The 18175-nt window shown below is 40.0% G+C and overlaps 1 protein-coding gene across 4 annotated transcripts in view; it reads left to right on the forward strand.

The window, feature by feature from the left end:
* LOC109852658 (zwei Ig domain protein zig-8-like) overlaps positions 1-18175 on the forward strand; it is a 239300-nt gene that overhangs the window by 147071 nt on the left and 74054 nt on the right. For all 4 annotated transcript variants that reach the window (XM_020424018.1, XM_020424020.1, XM_020424019.1 and 1 more), the window contains one exon: positions 17569-17791. In XM_020424018.1, the coding sequence (XP_020279607.1) occupies positions 17569-17791 (223 nt within the window). The remainder of the gene's footprint in view (positions 1-17568; positions 17792-18175) is intronic.

The following is an 18175-nucleotide window of genomic DNA, read 5'->3' on the forward strand; positions in this document are numbered from 1 at the left end:
CACAATGAGCGATTTGTGGTTTTGTAAGTTAGTTCTCCTTAATTTATCGCAAAATTATTTTCCGCTCAACCAAATATTAGAATCGATGAGAGTCGATATGTCGGATATGTACTCGCAGATGTACACACATATTGTTTTAAATTAATACACGTGGAGTTTCGAATTAAATTCAACTCGAAAATGATTTTCCGCGTTGCGAGGAACACATTCAAGTAACAGTTGCTAAAACGGGAGTTTCGATTTTGATTGAGCTTGTTCAGGTTTTTGATCGCGAGAATAAAATAAACGCGAAAAATCACGGTTTGCGTCATATTCACCGGTCGAGCGCTTCTGATCGTCGAAGCGAAACGTCGTCGGTTTTTATACACATATACGTGTTGTTAGACGCGCCGCGCGCACACTCGGCTGGAAATGGGATCTGCGGAACGGCATCTCTAGCCGAAAGAGATCCGCCGGGTAATCCCGCAGTTGGCTTCTGGCAGACGTCTGCATCATATAGGCTTAAATCGGATCTTTTTAGAAATGAATCTCGAGAGAGAAAGAAAGAGAGAGAGAGAGAGAAAGAAAAAGAGACAGAGAGAAGGAGAAGAAAAAGAAAGAGAGAGAGAGAGAGAGAAAGAGAAGACGTCGTGCGTGTAAAAGCGACTATGGATAATGTTGCGGCCAACGGAAGACTGACGGCGAACTGAAAAGGAGAGAGTGCGGAAATCTCTTAGGATAGACGATCTTGGCGAATTCGCGTGAGGATGAGGGGGAAAACGGACGGATACGCCAGGAGACAAATGGGGTTGTCAGAAAGGAGAAAGAGGAAAGATGAAAAGAAGAGAGAAACGAGATACTTTGAAAGGTTTTTCGGCCAGCAATTAGGCAACTGCTTGATCTCACACTTTTTCAGATACCTATCTCTGACCAACCGGTGTGCTTTTTGTTTCCCTCGTTCATCGTTTGCAAAGACTACGCTTTCGGTTAACGTAATTTTCTTGAAAATGTCGAACACATTGTATTGGCGTTTTGTTTTGTTTTTTTTATTTTTAGAAAAGCTTTTATGTAGATTTTGTACTGCTGTTCTTGCAATGGATGTCAACTATTAGAAACTGACATTTACTAATCGAGCTGAAAGCTTTTTAAAAATAATCAACATTTACTTAAAAGCAATGCGTCTAAATAAAGCTCGAATGTTATCATTGTTAAGAAAGAAGAATTTGTATCGCGCATTCTACATGTAATTGGAAACATTTTGTAAGTGATGCGCATTTGTCAAATGCGCTAGGTATATTTTTCTCCTATATAAAAAAATTCATTTGGACCGCAAAGTGCACGTTTTGATATCGAATCTATCGCATCTATTGTTGTCTCTTTTTTGCGTTGCTAATTGGTTGGTTGATCGAGTCGAGTTGAATCGAATCGAATCGGTAAGATCAAGAGAATAAATAATGACAGAAAAGCGATTTTGACAGTTCGTCGTATACGTGGAGAAAATTAAAAACGTGACTAAAGTAAAATCACGTGACAGGAAAGAATAGAAAAACAACACGTGACTAAAGTAACGTGACTGTAATTTATATTACATATAACATTAAATAATATTATACATTTAATTTATTATATATTATAATATATTTTATATTGTATTATATATATTATATACATACTACAGTAATGTCACTGACCTCGGCCGCGCGGCCTTGGCGGGGTNACTGACCTCGGCCGCGCGGCCTTGGCGGGGTCACTGACCTCGGCCGCGCGGCCTTGGCGGGGCACTGACCTCGGCCGTGCGGCCTTGGTGGGGGAGGGGTCACTGACCGCGGGCGCGCAGCCTTGGCATGGTCACTGACTTTGGTCATGTAATTACGGTATATATATATGTGTGTGTGTATTATATATAGATATAGAATATTATGTATATAATATTCTTTTTTTTACTCTTTTTCCTGTCATATGGTGTTTTTCTACTCTTGCTTGTTACGTGACTTTAGTTACGTGTTGTTTTTCCATTCTCCCTTTTTTCTGTTATTTTTTGAGTTTGATTTTCATGCGTTATTTCTGACATCTCTCATATGTGTATGGTTTGTAAGACGTATATACCTACTAGCTGTCATCGCGGTGACAGGTTGTGTCCACCGACGCAACACGTTAAAATAAAAATAATAATAGCGTGCGCGTAACGCGCGTCTGTGTTGTACTAGTAAAACAAATAAATGACGACATCACATTGCTCGATAAAGTTATTTTTGCCAAACTTAGCAGCAGATGAAACGCTATGAATATAAAATGTAATACCACTCGTCGTATAAAAAGATTGATGAGTTGGTAAATTATTGAGGAGTCGCGACGACGAATTAATTAGCGCAAAACACCGGACGTCGCAATACCGTTCAAACTTAACCGAGACCAAATGACAAATTAATTTTTAGCAGTTAATTCCGGATGGCGGTCGCTGAAAAAGCAGCGTCAATGCAGTCAGGAAGCTCAGCAGGTAGATCCTCTTTGTCTGAGTGGCCGAGTTTTCGGCCGAAAGAAAAGGATGAACGTCACAAAGACAGATAGAGAGAAAGAAAGAAGAAGGGAGAAATAAGAAGAGTAAACGTTGAAGCTCCCAACGTTTTTCCGAACTGCAATTAGACACCTTCTCGACCTCCTATGAGCTATTTGCGAGTATTTTAAGAATCGTTCTTTTCAAGTTTTAACCTTTCTAGTCGGTATAAAAATTTCGTAATGAAACTACCTAAAAATGATCGTTTTTATGTTTGGATTTATTACTCGAATCTAAGGACGCCTTTTAAATTTGAAATAATTATATACAATAACAATAGTAATATTTTTATCGAGCGCAACAACAACATAAGCATAAAATAAGAAATAAAAAATGAGAATAGCAAAAGTTGTGTAAACTTTTAATAGGCGAGATTACAGCTACATAAATTGTTTTTCGGATGTTTTCATCTGAGATTTACAAAAATAAGATAAAAATAACAAAGAAAAACTGTTTAGAGAAAAAATAAGTAAAATGAGAAAAGAACTATTTGTTAATTAAAATGAGTGTACAAGTATGTATGAGTGTGCAGCTGAGAGTGAGCAAAATGAGAAAAAACATGTTTCGGCCTGAATTTCACTCGGGAGCGAATTAAAAAATTTCACGGCGACATAAGAGAAAAGAAGAATGTGAATCTCTCAGTGTGATAGCGAGGGAATGACAGTTGATGTTGCAGTCAAGTGGAAGGAAGTGAGCTAGAATAAAAATCGATATTATGATGGAGCAATTCACGAAGATAAAAAAAAAAAAAAAAAATATCGGAATGAAACAACATGATGAACCAGACAACATAAATGTAAGACGTAACGCTGATAGATTTTTAATTATTTGGAATGTTTAAACAAAGGACTAATACGATCAAATGATATGATATATATGACTATGTTATGTGTTTATAATATTATACATTTTTATTAGATCAGTAAGATTGTAGTCATGTAATTATACGTAATTTCATCAATGCTGGTGTATAAATGACATCGATGATAAAAGTCTGCGTAATCACATGACGATCACTGTCGGGACGAAACAGATGTCGTAGAACCGACAATAGTTACGTACATATGTAAAACGGAAAGAACATGCGACGTCATCCGTTACGACCGTCTACGAGTCTATCTTTCTTTTATGAGAGGTCTCGTTAAAAGCTCAGGAAATGCACCAAAACATACTTGGAGTAGTTGCAGACTGGGCGCCGCTTAAGAAAGCTTAAACAAAATAAAAAGAAAAAAATAGAAAACTCGAGGCGGCCCACATACCTACGTGTACTTCTTAATGGCTGCGCAAGAGAATTGCTGCATCGGAGTACGTTAAAAAGGTCTGCCAGAGAGAGGACTGGCAGGTGCGACTCCTCGCGGAGATGCAGAGAAGGAGCCAAAGAAAAAAATAGAAAAAAGAAATGTGTATAAGAGAGAGAGAGAGAGAGGGAAAGTGGATGGGGCGTTAAGTTCAAAATCTTCTTGTGACTGTCGAAGGAACGCCGTGACTGCGGAAAGCGAGGACGTTAAAACTAATTGGATTTTCGCGTCCGTAACGAGTTTTTTCGCCGATAATTCCGACTTTTTTCTCCTTGCGGGGACGGTCGTTAAAGTCGGAAACGCTGCTGCTCGAGCAGGCGTCTTTATAACCGTCTCAGATCGATGATCGTACTTTCGTGGAACATTCCCGTGACGGATGCTTATAATAGAACGAAGATTGGAAAAATGAAGTGCGTTTATAGATATCAAATCATCTCATATAATCAGTACATAAGCAATATGCGCGAATTCTTCGATGATTTCTCTTCAATTCTTTTATCTATCTCAGTATTCTTTAAAATATCTTTTTGTACGTTACCTTCCTCGGTTCGTTTTTTATTGTAGTTGTTTTTTAAATTTTTTTAGGCTATTTTCTCAGCTTCATTCTTCATTTATTTATTATTTCCTATTGTTATTGTTTTTTCAAAATAACAATTTTTCTTTCTATTATGTACGTGTACACAATGCTCTTGTGCTGATATTCTTTTCCATTTTGCAATAACTGTCGAGAAAAATATCGAGAAATCTTTCGCGCTTTTAAAATATTTACACATTTTCAAAAATTACTACTTAATCTGATCAAGATAACAAATTTGTTTATATCGGATTTAAAAAAAAAAGAGAGAATGTGTGTGTGTGTGTTCTTATTTTTATTAAATAAAGATTAGAATCAATGAAGTTTGGAATCAATATATGACTATGTTTAGACTCAAGATGTTTTAGATTGTCAAATAATCGTCGACACTTTTTCTGGTTTTTGTCGAAATCTCAGATCTGATGCAAACGTGTAAAACGATTCTTTCTTTCTTTCTTCCTTCCGATTCGTCTGGTTGGCGTTGCAGAACAGCTGTTCGCGAGAAAATTGGAGAAGACATTTGCCTACGAATTTCTTCTTCATTTTTTTTATCATAGATATCCTATCTGCACCAAATCTCTTTTTGCTATTGGTACAATTCGCGTGATGTGCGACAGAAGGCTTGACATTGCCACAGAATTGCGCACAATTTTGAAGAGACTCTGTGCAATAATATCCGTGTAATAACTTGGCTTGTGACGACTTTGGAAAATCCGTTGGTCATAAGTTTTGTTTTTCGTTGTTTTTTTATGTGTATAGAAATTATAATAAATACGCACATGTTTATATACGCACCAAAATATCCATGATCAAGATACTCAATGTGATGAAGTAATTTTTGAGATAAAAACATTTGTAAATCCAAAATTTTAATATATTACATAAACATCTATATGTGTAGCTTAAAATTCATAATAATAATATTCGGTGCAACGCGAATATAACAGGATTCTTTGAATAATGCAGTTACTTCATTATCCTATATTGTTGGAAATTCGATCTATTTGTGAACGCGTTAATCAAGTATACATTATGTGTCGAACAGTAAACCCGGATAAATCCAATTTGATACAACATCAGCATCGTGTCGTTTAGATCGTACAGTGTAACACGGCACAGAGAGAAAGAGAAAGATAGAGAGAAAGAGAGAGAGAGAGAAAGAGATAGAAAACGTGTATATTCATATGTATATATTTGCACGTGTATCCGCGCGTTTACTTGTCAACATAGATGTAACGACCCATCGATGTGTATTGGATTCGACAAAAATAAAGGTACAACTTTCTCACATACATGCGCATGACGATGCTCTTCGCGTTTTTTATTTTTATATCGTGGAAGAGAGAGAAATCCTGAGAAACGAATAGCGAGAGTATAATAATAATACGGAGAGATTATTGATCGTGGCAGACTCCTGTCTCTTTACTCCACACACACACACATATGTTTAGATTTAAAAATAAAACAAGACCGCATTACTTCCTATTCTTAGGTGCACGACCGATGTTAAAAATATCACGTAGTTTTTTATCAACGGGCTTGCTCAAAACAAAATTGTCTTTTGCCTATTATTATAATAATCCACAACACGGTTTACGCTAATAAATTTTGCATATAAATATTTATAAAAACACTTCTCTTTGGATTTTTTATTTGATATAAATATTTTATTTCAAAATTATATTTTTAATTATTGCAAAATACTAATTTAATTGCCACAGAATGCTTCAACTATCATTAGAAAATAATTTAATTCGACCTCGTTACAATTGGTCGACATCTCACTTTGCCTTCAAAACTCAGTAGAGTGGACAAGTAATTTAATCAAGGAAGCAAACAAGTATATTCGTCGATCGTGCGCGAGCGAAACGGAAATAAACGGGAAGCGAACCGGAAAGTTTTAGCGGCGGCCAAGTAGCGCCGTTATTCGCGCGCAACGTGCACTTGGTCGCTCAAAAGTTGGGTTTACGTTGAATCGCTCGGCGTTTTATTTGCCAAGTGACCGTCGAATCCTTTTACGGCGATCTGCGAAGGACTATCGATCAATTCGCATTTCCATTCTGCCTCAAAATGACCGAAGCAAAGAACGAGGAATACGAGGAACGAAAACGTACGACGACTTGAATACCAACCAGTTTTCGGTTACAATTTGCGGCTTCGAGTACCGGCCACTACTCCCTTGTCCCGTTTTCTTCCCTCTGTCTTGTTCACTCTCTTTTTTTTTTCTGTCTATTTTGCACATCTTTTGTCTCGAAGGCTCTATTTCTGTTTTTCTTCTCTCTCTCTTTCTTTTTCTCTCTTTCAATACTCTCTTTCTGATCTGTCCCGGAATTTCTTTCTGTCCAACCACAGACGAGAGTGTCACGATTTCAACGCCGCCCAGCGGGCCGTGTGATATGCATAATGCAATAACGAGAATGGGATAAAATGTAGATAAAGAAGTCGTGCAAGAGAGTGGGGAAACGAAGGGCAGAGCGCGGTTTTTCGGGTTTCCTTGATTAACGTCGCTGCTCTCTGCATAAAATTGCGATGCAACTCCAACAAGCGCTTGTATATGTTTTTATCTTCTTTCTCCCCCCGCGTCTCCTCTCTCTCTCTCTCTCTCTTCCTACTGAATGACGGTGCATAAAACGCAAATGCAATATCATCGCGTAGAACGAGAAATATGATGATTATCTCGTAAGCGAGCGGAGAATAACGTAACGTAGATGTGTCGGCAACTGAATATTTCTACCAAACTTTGTTAAAAATAAATTAAACATAATTCCTCGGTTATACTCTACGTGTGGTTGTTGTTTTACACGCGCTTGTGTGTGCGGGCAAAAACGTAGTTTACACGACAAGTACGGTAAGGTATGCGCGTTGTTCTACGGCTTGTCTCGTTAAAAAGTCTAATTTGCTCTGCTTGTTACGTCGCACCAAACTTTTCCGCGGTCTTGCTTTCCTTTTTTTCCGCTTCTTGCTTTCTCTTTCTCTCTCTCTCTCTTTTTCTCTTCACTTAAATTACTTTCTTTCCTGAGGCGACGTCTTCAGTTTCGGGCGTTTGTCGTCCATTCACGTTGTGTGCGTGCGTGTGCTGCGTAGATATGCGCTATTGTATTTGCGTACGTTTGCCGTACGTGTGAACGTCCGCGGGCACGAAATGTTACGGAAATGTATCCGTAAAGGTTTAGAGAGCATGTGAGCGTTCGCACTGAAATTTTGCGGGAAAACGTTTCCCGATGTCAGGGGGGGTAAATCCAGATCCGAAGTTTCCTGCGACTTTCCAACTGCAACAGTTATGAAATCTTAAAGATATCTTCCATCCGCGCGCGGGCTAACGCAGTTCCTCCGCAATCTTCGCGGACAATTTCAAAAACTATTTTCACTCGACAAGAACAATAACATATGAACAAATTTTCAACTGTTATCTGATTCGCTTCTCACAATTACGATAATGTTTTTACAACAGAGAAATCTTGTATTGTAATTCTTATGTAACGAGCGACGAGACGAGCAATCAAATCGCAATGAAATAAAAAAGCGCGAAAAAAAGCGAAATTTAGACGATGATAGAGTAACAAGCGTAAGCAAGCGATCGTTTGATGAAATTATCGCTTTTTTCACATTCTGTCTTTTTTATTTTCTTCAACACACACATACACATCTACACACACGTATCTTTACAAACAATACAGGTTTTGTAATTTTTCAATTCTTCTCATGCTTTTTTTATCCGTGGAAAATTTATTAAATATCGATGTTGGGAAATGGAATGGCCGCGGAAAAAGGATAGCGGCGCAGATAAACGCGTCGAGAGTGCACTTTTCATTTTCCGCTGTCCGATCTGATAACTAACGATAAAGAGATTATACTCTCAATTAGCGCAACGCCTCGTTGATCGGGTCAATGAAAATTTTCTTTATAACATTTGACTATCTATCGCGTGTCTCGACGCTTGACTCGCTAGATTCAATATTTTCTAAGTGCATTTCAAGTTCTACGTGTCGTACAAAAACCTAGGAAGATAAAATAATTAAACACATGTGTTCGCGGTTAAAAGAAAATAAACGATGGAAACTGCAATTCTTTGTTGCGAAAATCTGACCACGGCAAATTTTCGAGCATATGCCAGACGAAAATTTGAAGAAAGAAATTTTGCTGAAAGAGCAAAATACTTCCCCACGACTATCTAACCCTGAAATCTGACCCCTCGCCAACTACGCGCGTCACCACGTAAGCGCGGATAAATCGATGGCGGCGACCGACCCTTAAGAATCGGATTTCCCATACACGTCGCACGAGACACGTTTGCTCTGTACACCAGAGGCACTGAGAGAGCGAATGGGAGAAATTTGAGTTTTCCCCAGAGGGGAAGAGCTTCTTTTGCCGCTGTTGAGACGCCATAAAAGACTGTAGAGAGTACTGTGCAGCACACGAAGACGAATGGTTAACCGATACGACGCGGTAGACAAACTAGTTCGCCACACGCAACTCACCTTTCCCGGGTCAACATTTCTCTCTTTCTCTCTCTCTCTCTCTCTCTCTTTCTCTTGTCTCTTGTCTCTTCTATCCTTTCCTCGCTGTCATGAGGACGTTGTGCAATCTCTCCAACCGTAGCGGCGTGCAACCGCGACTTTAACCCCTTTGACCTGAGAGCCGAGATCGGATTAATTCTTACTTGAGCTCTCTCCCGATCTGAGTTTCAAATATCCTTATCCGCGCATAACCAATTGAATGAGAACACAGCATTGCAATTTAATTTTGTTTGCTATTCTCTGCTAATTCAAAGTATTTTTTAATGTGTGTTTGTGTGTGTGTGTGTGTTATCTGTTTGTTTCTCGCCGGTAATATTTTGTATTCTCTGATATTTTGTCGCATTAGCTCTACGAGCATTCCTACCAGTTTTTTTGCTATAAAGCAGAAACGTGCACATTTTTATTCTTGAGCTCGTTTTGTGCGGGCGCATTGTTGTGTGCGCGCCGAAAGTCGTTTATGCTAGAATAAAAGTAATCACCGGAAAGTTGTCATGGAGGTGAGAGCTCGGTTACAGGTGCTTTTGCTTTAGACACTTGGCGCAATAATACAACTTCCTACTGGACGAGAGTTTCGTTACATCTCGGATGTTTTTTTCGCAAAACAGAGAGAGAGAGAGAGAGAGAGAGAGAAAGAGAGCGCGCAAAAACGAAGGTGGCAAATGAAAATAGCATTTCGTCCAAGTGCTCTCTCGGAATGCAGATAATTGGAAGGATACGGAACAAAAATGTTAAACTGTCGTTATTTTTTTTTATTTTTAAAAAAATTAAGAAGTGGTGTTTATTCTACGAGACATGTTTTATAAAATAATTGTTACATGAAAGAAATTTAAAATTTTATTGTACAAATCTAAACTTTTATTTTACCATTAGAGATATTTCGTTACAATACAAAAAATTAAATAAATACAGATATATTTTTTCTACCAGCTCTTATAATTGCCATTTCCTAATCGTTTTCGCTTGTACAAATAAGATCCTATACTTTTTACACGATGATCCTCGATGCGACATTTTTATATGAGACTTGCTAATAGTACCTTTAATTATTACGCGTGGCGAGGAGAGTTTTAATAGCGACTTCGAATTAATCGATCGAACGCAAAGGTCCGGGGCACACGCAGGACGTGCCCTTTGACCTTTTGCATCCGCAATGCATACCGCATTCGCAAATGGAATCAAATTAACCCCGTCCATCCTACGGGGTATAAAAGCGCGATGACTTCGGAACTGTCGGCTATCAAGCATTTATGCGCTACCGAAATGCGCTCTACTTTAAAACGATAATTGCTAATTGAACTTGTCGCATAATTCAGTATTCAAGTTTACTAGAAATGAGAACGTTTCTCTCTCGAATAATTACACCGTTCTGAATATTCGTCTGATTAAAAACGCAAATGAGCGATTTTAGTGAAATATTTCTCGCGAGCACAATTTGTCAACAATATTACGCATTTTTTTCTCGCATTTTATTCGATTTTATTTGTTTCTCTCTGTCTGAAAACATTCTCGTTAAGAGTATAAATCGGCTTTCTAATCGCGAGGGACGGTGTCCGTCGCTTCTCGATCTAGAACGGCTTGCGTTAATTAATTGCAACTTTCAAAGTTCTGCCCGATCAATCTTGAAAACTGAGAGAAAAAAAAAATAAGCCTTTTTCTCTCCCCTGTACTCGAACATCGGCGAAGAACGCTAAAACGCTGATGTTCATGCGATAATTAACAGCATCGCTTAATTAACTATCGGGGACGATAATGTTCGCGAGGTAGAGAGGGGGAGCAGAAAAGAAGGGGGAGGGAAGCGCAGCATAAACGCCGAGTGTGTTTGATAGCATACATCGTCGAATCGATACAATATACCGGAAGCGAGGACACGCAAACACTATCAGTGCTTTCGCGACTGATAAGCTACGAATGGTTTCCAGTTGGACGCTTTAGAATTTCATCGAACGAAACGTGTCGATTCAGCGATATCGCGTCCATCGCCGGTAGAGATGTAAGGGGAAGGGAAGGAAGGGGAGTATACGTTGGGGGGACGGTCTTCGCAAAACTTCTCGTATGACGCGCGAAACTTCATTCCTCGCGCTGTTACCGTCCAAATTCGCGAATATTATCGCTCGTATAAAAAGCGCATCGTAATTCCGCTCTCCCCTTCTCGTTAGCTTTAAACAAATACGATTCTCTGACGACGGGCGATGCGCGCGATCATTGCCGTGCTCGACACCCATTTCAATTTCCCGTTAATCTCCCGCTTGTTGCTTTGTTTCGCTGTCTTTTTCGACGCGGGCTTCACTGCCGATCGCTACGGGAACCGAGCTCGTCGCGCTAGAGAAATATTTGGTGTGTCGTCCCGCGTAATTAACGCGCATCGAATGACGAAAACCATGAAATGATTGCTGTTCTCGCGGCGGCGGGAGGAAATAAACAATCGCGTGTATCGCCACTTTGCGATAATCGCGATGTTGAACGATATCGAATTTGTCCCGTTTGACCCACTGTCGTCATTATATAATATACATATGTATAAACATTTTAAATACTTATATAAATGTTTGTGAAAATTTTTGTTCACGACGCGGCTAGTTTTAAAAAACTTCATAAAGGATAACAATTTCACGTTGAGATACGCATATTGTATTTCGCTCACGCACACGACGCAGCATCGTATTTTATTATCGTCTGAATTTTTCACGACTTTGCGCGAGTGTTTCATCATTATACCCGTATAGTCCTTATTTTCGCGAGAATCACTGCAAATAAAATATATATATATCTATTCTGTTATGAGCGCGCTATAATAATTATAGATACCAAGTGGATAACGAGAAATTAAATATTGCGTACATTAATTGCATCCGCGTGCTCTCGAGTCACGCTCGAATAATATGTACATACAAGCTATAATATTTTATGTAGAGTATACGCGAGCGCACGTATAATTTCAGGTTTTTTTTGCGCTTTAATCCGCCGTTTTGTGTTGCACACAACGGCAATCGTTTTGTCGCTGCGTTTGCCGCCACAAAGATGAAAATAAAAAGTAAGAAAAAAACTTGAACCGCAGCGCGAGCGAATTCAGAATGCGCGCGATTAAACGTCGCGTAAATCCGTTGCGTGTTCGAAATGCAATTTGGCGGGGCCGGGGTAATTATCAAAGTGCCGTTAACGAGCAATGAATTATATCTACGTATTTGGCAATCCGTAATCCGCCGTAACGCGCCGCACTTTTGTCGCGACTCGAGTGAAAAGCTCGTCCAATTTCCAATTTTATTGTGTTTCCGGCGCACGTGCCGGGGAATTTCGCTGACACGCCCCCCCCGTAAGCGTTTTCTACCTGCGTTTATTCAACTGTGATAGCAACGAAATTAACGTAACTCCCTCGTTCGGCCAACTGTGTCGGTTGTGCGGTCGACACGCATATTTCTCGCGACCCTCGTCGAATATATTTTGCGTCGGCGAAAAAAAAAAAAAAGACGCTCCACTGTAAACATCCTTCTCGAAGCGTAAATTGCAATATTAAAAGTGAAATATAAAAACGGGACAATAAACGTATAATTCTTTTGGTAATTTTTGTGCAATATTGCTCGTGCGCGCGTGCACAAATTGATATAAATCCAGAAAATATCTGGATGATATTATATAAAACCTTGAGATTTTCATGAAAAAAAAAAAAAAAAAAAACGCGCGCGTATGTGATTGTACGCAAATAAACGAGAGAGACCACATCACGTGTCTATTTTAGTCGAGACATGGTGTCTGGTGAGAGAGTTAATATCTTGCGCAGTATTGATATTCAATATCGCGTGATTAAACGAACGTTATCGAGAGAATATGTTTAAGAATAGCTGAAAGCAAGCGGCTTAAAAGTCTGTTGTCATACGTGATGTTTTCTTTTGATGCGACATGCATGGGAATAAGAGAGAGAATAAAACATGTAATTAATCGCAATTAGTAATTGAAGACAACCAACGTCACCGAACAGTCGACGACATACCCCTTACCAATCGATCCTGAAAACTCAATTAAGAGCGATGCTGTCGGAATATCACTATGGCGCGCGGACGAAGGCTTCGCAAGAAAATCTATCGATTAGTAGACGAAAGGGAGTAAGGTGAAACCTTACCTCCCTTGTGTGTCGTCAAGAGGCAAACGAGGAAGAGAAGCGTCTTCACGGAGAAGGCTGATGGGCGCTCGAAAGTGGTTCAGCACGTTCCGTCGAACTATCGAGATATCGGAAATCTGTTACGTCCTTAAAGATCATTAATTGGTACTAGTTAGCCACCGTGACTATGGAACGGGATCTCTTTCTCACGAACTGGGACGTCTCGTAAAATATTTCGGAAACTTGTTCGCACATGGGAGAAAAACGTGTGTCTTATTTCTAGATTTTTCAAGAATCGAAATTTATTCTCGAAAGATGTCGTTCGAGACATATGCTCGGGATGAAAGGTCGAGATTTTGATATAGGTTTGTCTTGAAATAATCGGTCTCCGTAGGAAAAGTTTTCGCCTATCTTGCAATTTGAAATACCTACATATACCGGTTGGAAAACAGAAAAAACCTGTTTAAAAAATAATTTGTTTTTTTTTTAAGGAGACCAATAATAATTTTATAGTAACTTTATTATTAATATTTCATATAATATAAATGAGCTAGGTAAAATATTCAGAATTTTATCGCGGTGTAAGATTGATCGTCAAATTTTCATAATTTTATTCCATATTTTTCTCTCTCTCTCTCTCTTTTAATTAAAACCACAGAACATAAAAACTATTTTTTATTTACTACTTCAGATAATCAGCGTGCAATGAGAATTTTCATTACGAGATCGAAATGTATTATATATAATAAGTAAAGAAAGATCGTGGCGGAGCTCGTAATAAAAAATGTAAGAGTACGGTAAGAGCAACATGAACTGCGCGCGACATCGTAATCCTCGTGAGAAGCTTATCGGACAGGACAACGGGTTTCGCGTGTATTGTCGCGTTCGTCTGTACGTAACTGGATGCACATCCGGTAACGCGCGAATAAAACAACAGCTCTTCCTGTTCCAGCCGAGTGCAACAACGGCAATTAATGCCACGGCCCGCAATATGCGCAATAAACCGGCAGGAAATATATATATATATACACGAGAAAATGCTAATATATATGTTTTCTCGACCACCGCGCTGCGCTAAAAAGCGTAGTTTTTTTTTCTCGCGTGATAGTGGCGTTTCGTCGCAAGTGAATATTTTTCTCGATTAAACCAATTCGATTTTTATTCGCGCGTAACAAAACATCTAACATCTGCGACATATCTGATAATAATTGACACATTTTGATCAATTATTGCAGTTTTCCGCAAACAAACAAAATGATAATTTAGGCGGTGGAAGAAATAAGGACGCTAATCCGGCATTAATTATCGGATTCGCTCTATTCGGAGTCACGTTTTGTGTGTTGGGAGGGCTTTACGTGCGCTTGGTGTACCGATTTGTATTTCCCAGTAGAATATTATGCAACACACACATTGCGAGTCGTTCGTTCTGATTTGTCGGATGCGCTACAATGTATTTCACGACGAAATCGAAAGAAAGAGAGTAAGCGAGGAAGAGAGAGAGAGAGAGAGAGAGCGAGCGAAAGGAAGACGGAGTAATTTACTTTCCGCTTTTCCGTGTTGCGATCTCATCTCGCCCGGCATGAAATTGGGTCAGAATCTTCTTACGCGGGGATTTGTTTATGTCGGATAATTGACCGGTAATTCGATCAGCCACGCTACGACATGAAGCCCCATCGAAAATTTCCCGTCGTCAGAAATTCGTACGCGATATTTGATTCGCCGAGAGCGGACGCTAACGCAGTAATCTCGCCCGACGTCGATTCCAATAACTCGCACGTCAAGCAACATAACGTAACGTCACGACGAAATGTCGGTAGATCGATCGATTCGTATACACGCAGTCATCAGATAATGCCGTTTTATTTATTTTACGGTCGTTTGATAAACGAAATTGACTTTCGAAGGTTTAATTGCGCGACTCTATCTGTTTATATAACAAAAACCAAAATGCAATAAATGTTTATCTGTAAGTAATTACGTTGAAATTTTCACGTATGAGCACACGTTGCTGAACGCGTACGTGTAAACGCGTTAAATAACATAAAATCTTGTCGATATAAATTAAATTCTTAAATGCGCAAATAATATATATTAAATATTACATCAAATATTGTTCGCTCGACATTGTCCATTTGTCCGTCCGTCGTCAGCGTATTCCGGACATTCGCATAAATCGTGCTTGTACGGCGACAGCGGCATCCAAAGGCCAAATATGCGATTCAGCGTCAAGAACCCGGGTGTGCTGGCGCTCGAGAACGCCAGAATACGACGGCGTTTGACCTACCGTCCTGGATTTGGCGAGTTCGCGACACAATCTGACGGAAATCTTTGAACTCCCGGCAACACTATGACATTTCACGTCGGCCGCGCGTGTCACAAACTCAATGAGCAACATAACTGGCGCGCGCGATACGCAAAGCGATAAAACGGCACGCCGCTAAAATCGTTTTCTTCCGACAACTCACAAACTCGAGCATATCCACTTACAAGATTTCGCTTCCGACTCCAAAGCTGCCTTTCTCTCTTACTCTTGCTCACGACTAAGAAAGGCAGTCTTATCTACGGTCCGTGCCTCGTCTCCTCCTTATCCGGTCGGATATCGCTCCAAGTTCCCGAACAAGGGACATCTTTGGGTCGCTGAAACTTCCGCGGCAACTCGTATTCGTCCGGCATGACCCGTCGACCGAAGGTCCTCTTAGAAACTACTGAGTAAGTTGGATAAGGATCCAAGGAGTTCTGGGAATAGTCGTGGCGGTAGATATCGGGCAGTGGCGCTTTTAATGAAAGACTTTAGATGAGAATCGAAGGTTGGCATTAAAATTTAAGAATGAGACCGTGCAGAGAAAGAGCATATCTAATAAAACTAAATGTAACTACCGCCAGTTGTCGTGGCGATCTTATGTCTATTTGATTTAATCTGTTGTGAGGCACAAAGAAATGTTTATAAATATTCTCACAGTGAGTCTTATAGTTAATTTAAAACAAAATTGCTAGTGTGTCAGCTCTGTGGCAGCAGAGTTCCCTGAGTCCAATGGCAGTGATTCGGTTCGGTAAAATTTTCTCGCGTCATCGCATCTACTTTGCTGGAGCTTTTTTAACTGAAAGTGTCAGAAAGAGATTGAGGAAAAACAAGAAAAAGTTGAATCAAGCGAGTTACTCGATTTCGACGAGTTGAGTAAAACACAGAACAACGTTCTCGCCTCGTCTCATTCTTTCCTTTGCCTTCCCCCTCATTTTCTACTACACGCTATCGCGCTGAAAAGTATCTGTTACCGCAGGTTACCGTACCTTTCGAGTAACGTGCATACGCGCGCATATCTAACGCGAAGAACGCAAATATTTACACGTCTCTGGACTTGAGTGTCCAATTATCGCGGCACGGGGCATTTTATCTCGCACGCTAACTTTGCAACGATATGCAAAGTGACTCTATTAATTCCTCTGTACGAAGGAACTTCGAATGTATACTCGAAAGTTGTATCTGATGCGGCGTCGCGTATCCTTTGCTTGCGAGTCCGAATTCAGATCTCTCACGTACCGCTTTGTAATTTATTGTATTGTATTACACGTACCATTGGTAACCGCGCGGTAGTATATATCAACTTACGCGCGAGTCCATATCCTACCGTGTTCTCTCGCATCTGTCAAAGGACGCGGTTGATTTGCATACAGCGAAAACTCTCGGTTGATACATAAGTGACGTGTATAATTTATCGATTTCGCGCGTATCAACAAACAAATGCCGTAATATGTATATGTATGTAAGTTCGTGAGTTTCTGAATCTTAAGCAGACATTTACGTGAAGCGTGTTTCACCCGAATGCGTATTTTACGAAAATTATCATCTCCGCGACGTAATCTAATAAAAATATGATCAAATATCAAAGCTCGCGTGCGTCTTAAATTAGAAATTGATGAGAGTCAGAGGTCTTTTTTTTTTTGCATTTTTGAATGATTTTTTCACAGGGTGATTAAATTGGGTACTTTATACGTAGAAAATGCAAATTAAGCGTCTTAAAAAATGTTTTGAATTGAATTTAATTTGAATTTTCACGTTTATTTCTCTGTGTATTAATTTACACGCTTTAAAAAACACATTTGCACATATTGCATATCCAGGACATCACCCATGTAGAGTGTAATTTAAGTTAATGAAAATATAGTTCTATATGTATCTCAATCTATATATACTCATCAGAGAGGAAGAGAGAGAGAGAGAGAGAGAGAGAGAGAGAGAGAGAGAGAGAGAAGGAAGAAGAGAGACAGGGAGAGAAGTTGCGATAGCCCGCAGAGAACTCTTGGTCGGAAAGGTGATTAAAAGTTCTGACACCGATATTTTGCTAATTACCGGCACGCCAGACACAAACGAGCCACTAATTACGTGTTCTGGCGTAACCCTTAACCAGACACAAGAGATTCCAAGGTCCAGAGCTCAACCAGCGTGAAATCATTCGTGATTCTCACCCTTCTCTCTCTCCCCGGGGTCTCTTTCACTCTTCTTTCCTCATTCACGCCGTTCCGACTCTGATCTTGTATTTCCCGTTTGTTTGCAGATGACGCTACAAGTATCGTGGGTACGGCACAGAGACGTTCATTTGCTCACGATCGGTCGTTACACGTACACGAACGACCAGCGATTTCGAGCGATTCACAACGCTCACTCGGACGACTGGACGCTCCAGATCAAGTATCCGCAGCATCGGGACAGCGGCATTTACGAGTGTCAGGTCTCCACGACGCCGCACATGAGTCACCTAGTCCATTTAAATGTAATCGGTAAGTGGTTTCGTGATTGTGTTGTGGTTGACAACGAAGATGAGAACGAGATTCGAATATAAAAACAAATGACTGAAGAGAGATTTCGGTTGCCGATCGCGTTCTCTGGTATTAGCGCGGATTACAAGACGATTCCAAATAGATTCGACTTCCTGCCGCGCGTGGTGTTTTCGCGCCTCCCATCAAATATTAGTATGCCGGGGCGCAAGCTGGGAATTCCGCCTAATTACGATGGTTGTACGCAACAATTAGTTAATTCTAATCTGGATCTGCCCCAGTTAGCGTGGCAACTGCGCGAAATTTAAGCCGAGCTTAAATTCTGGCGGTGCGCCAATTGAACACCTGGGATTGGTTGATACCGATGTCGGGCTAAGCTCCCGCTCC

The sequence above is a fragment of the Pseudomyrmex gracilis genome, unplaced genomic scaffold (genome assembly GCF_002006095.1).
Source record: "Pseudomyrmex gracilis isolate BER0280 unplaced genomic scaffold, ASM200609v1 scaffold_32, whole genome shotgun sequence".
In the NCBI taxonomy this organism is placed as follows: Eukaryota; Metazoa; Arthropoda; class Insecta; order Hymenoptera; family Formicidae; genus Pseudomyrmex; species Pseudomyrmex gracilis.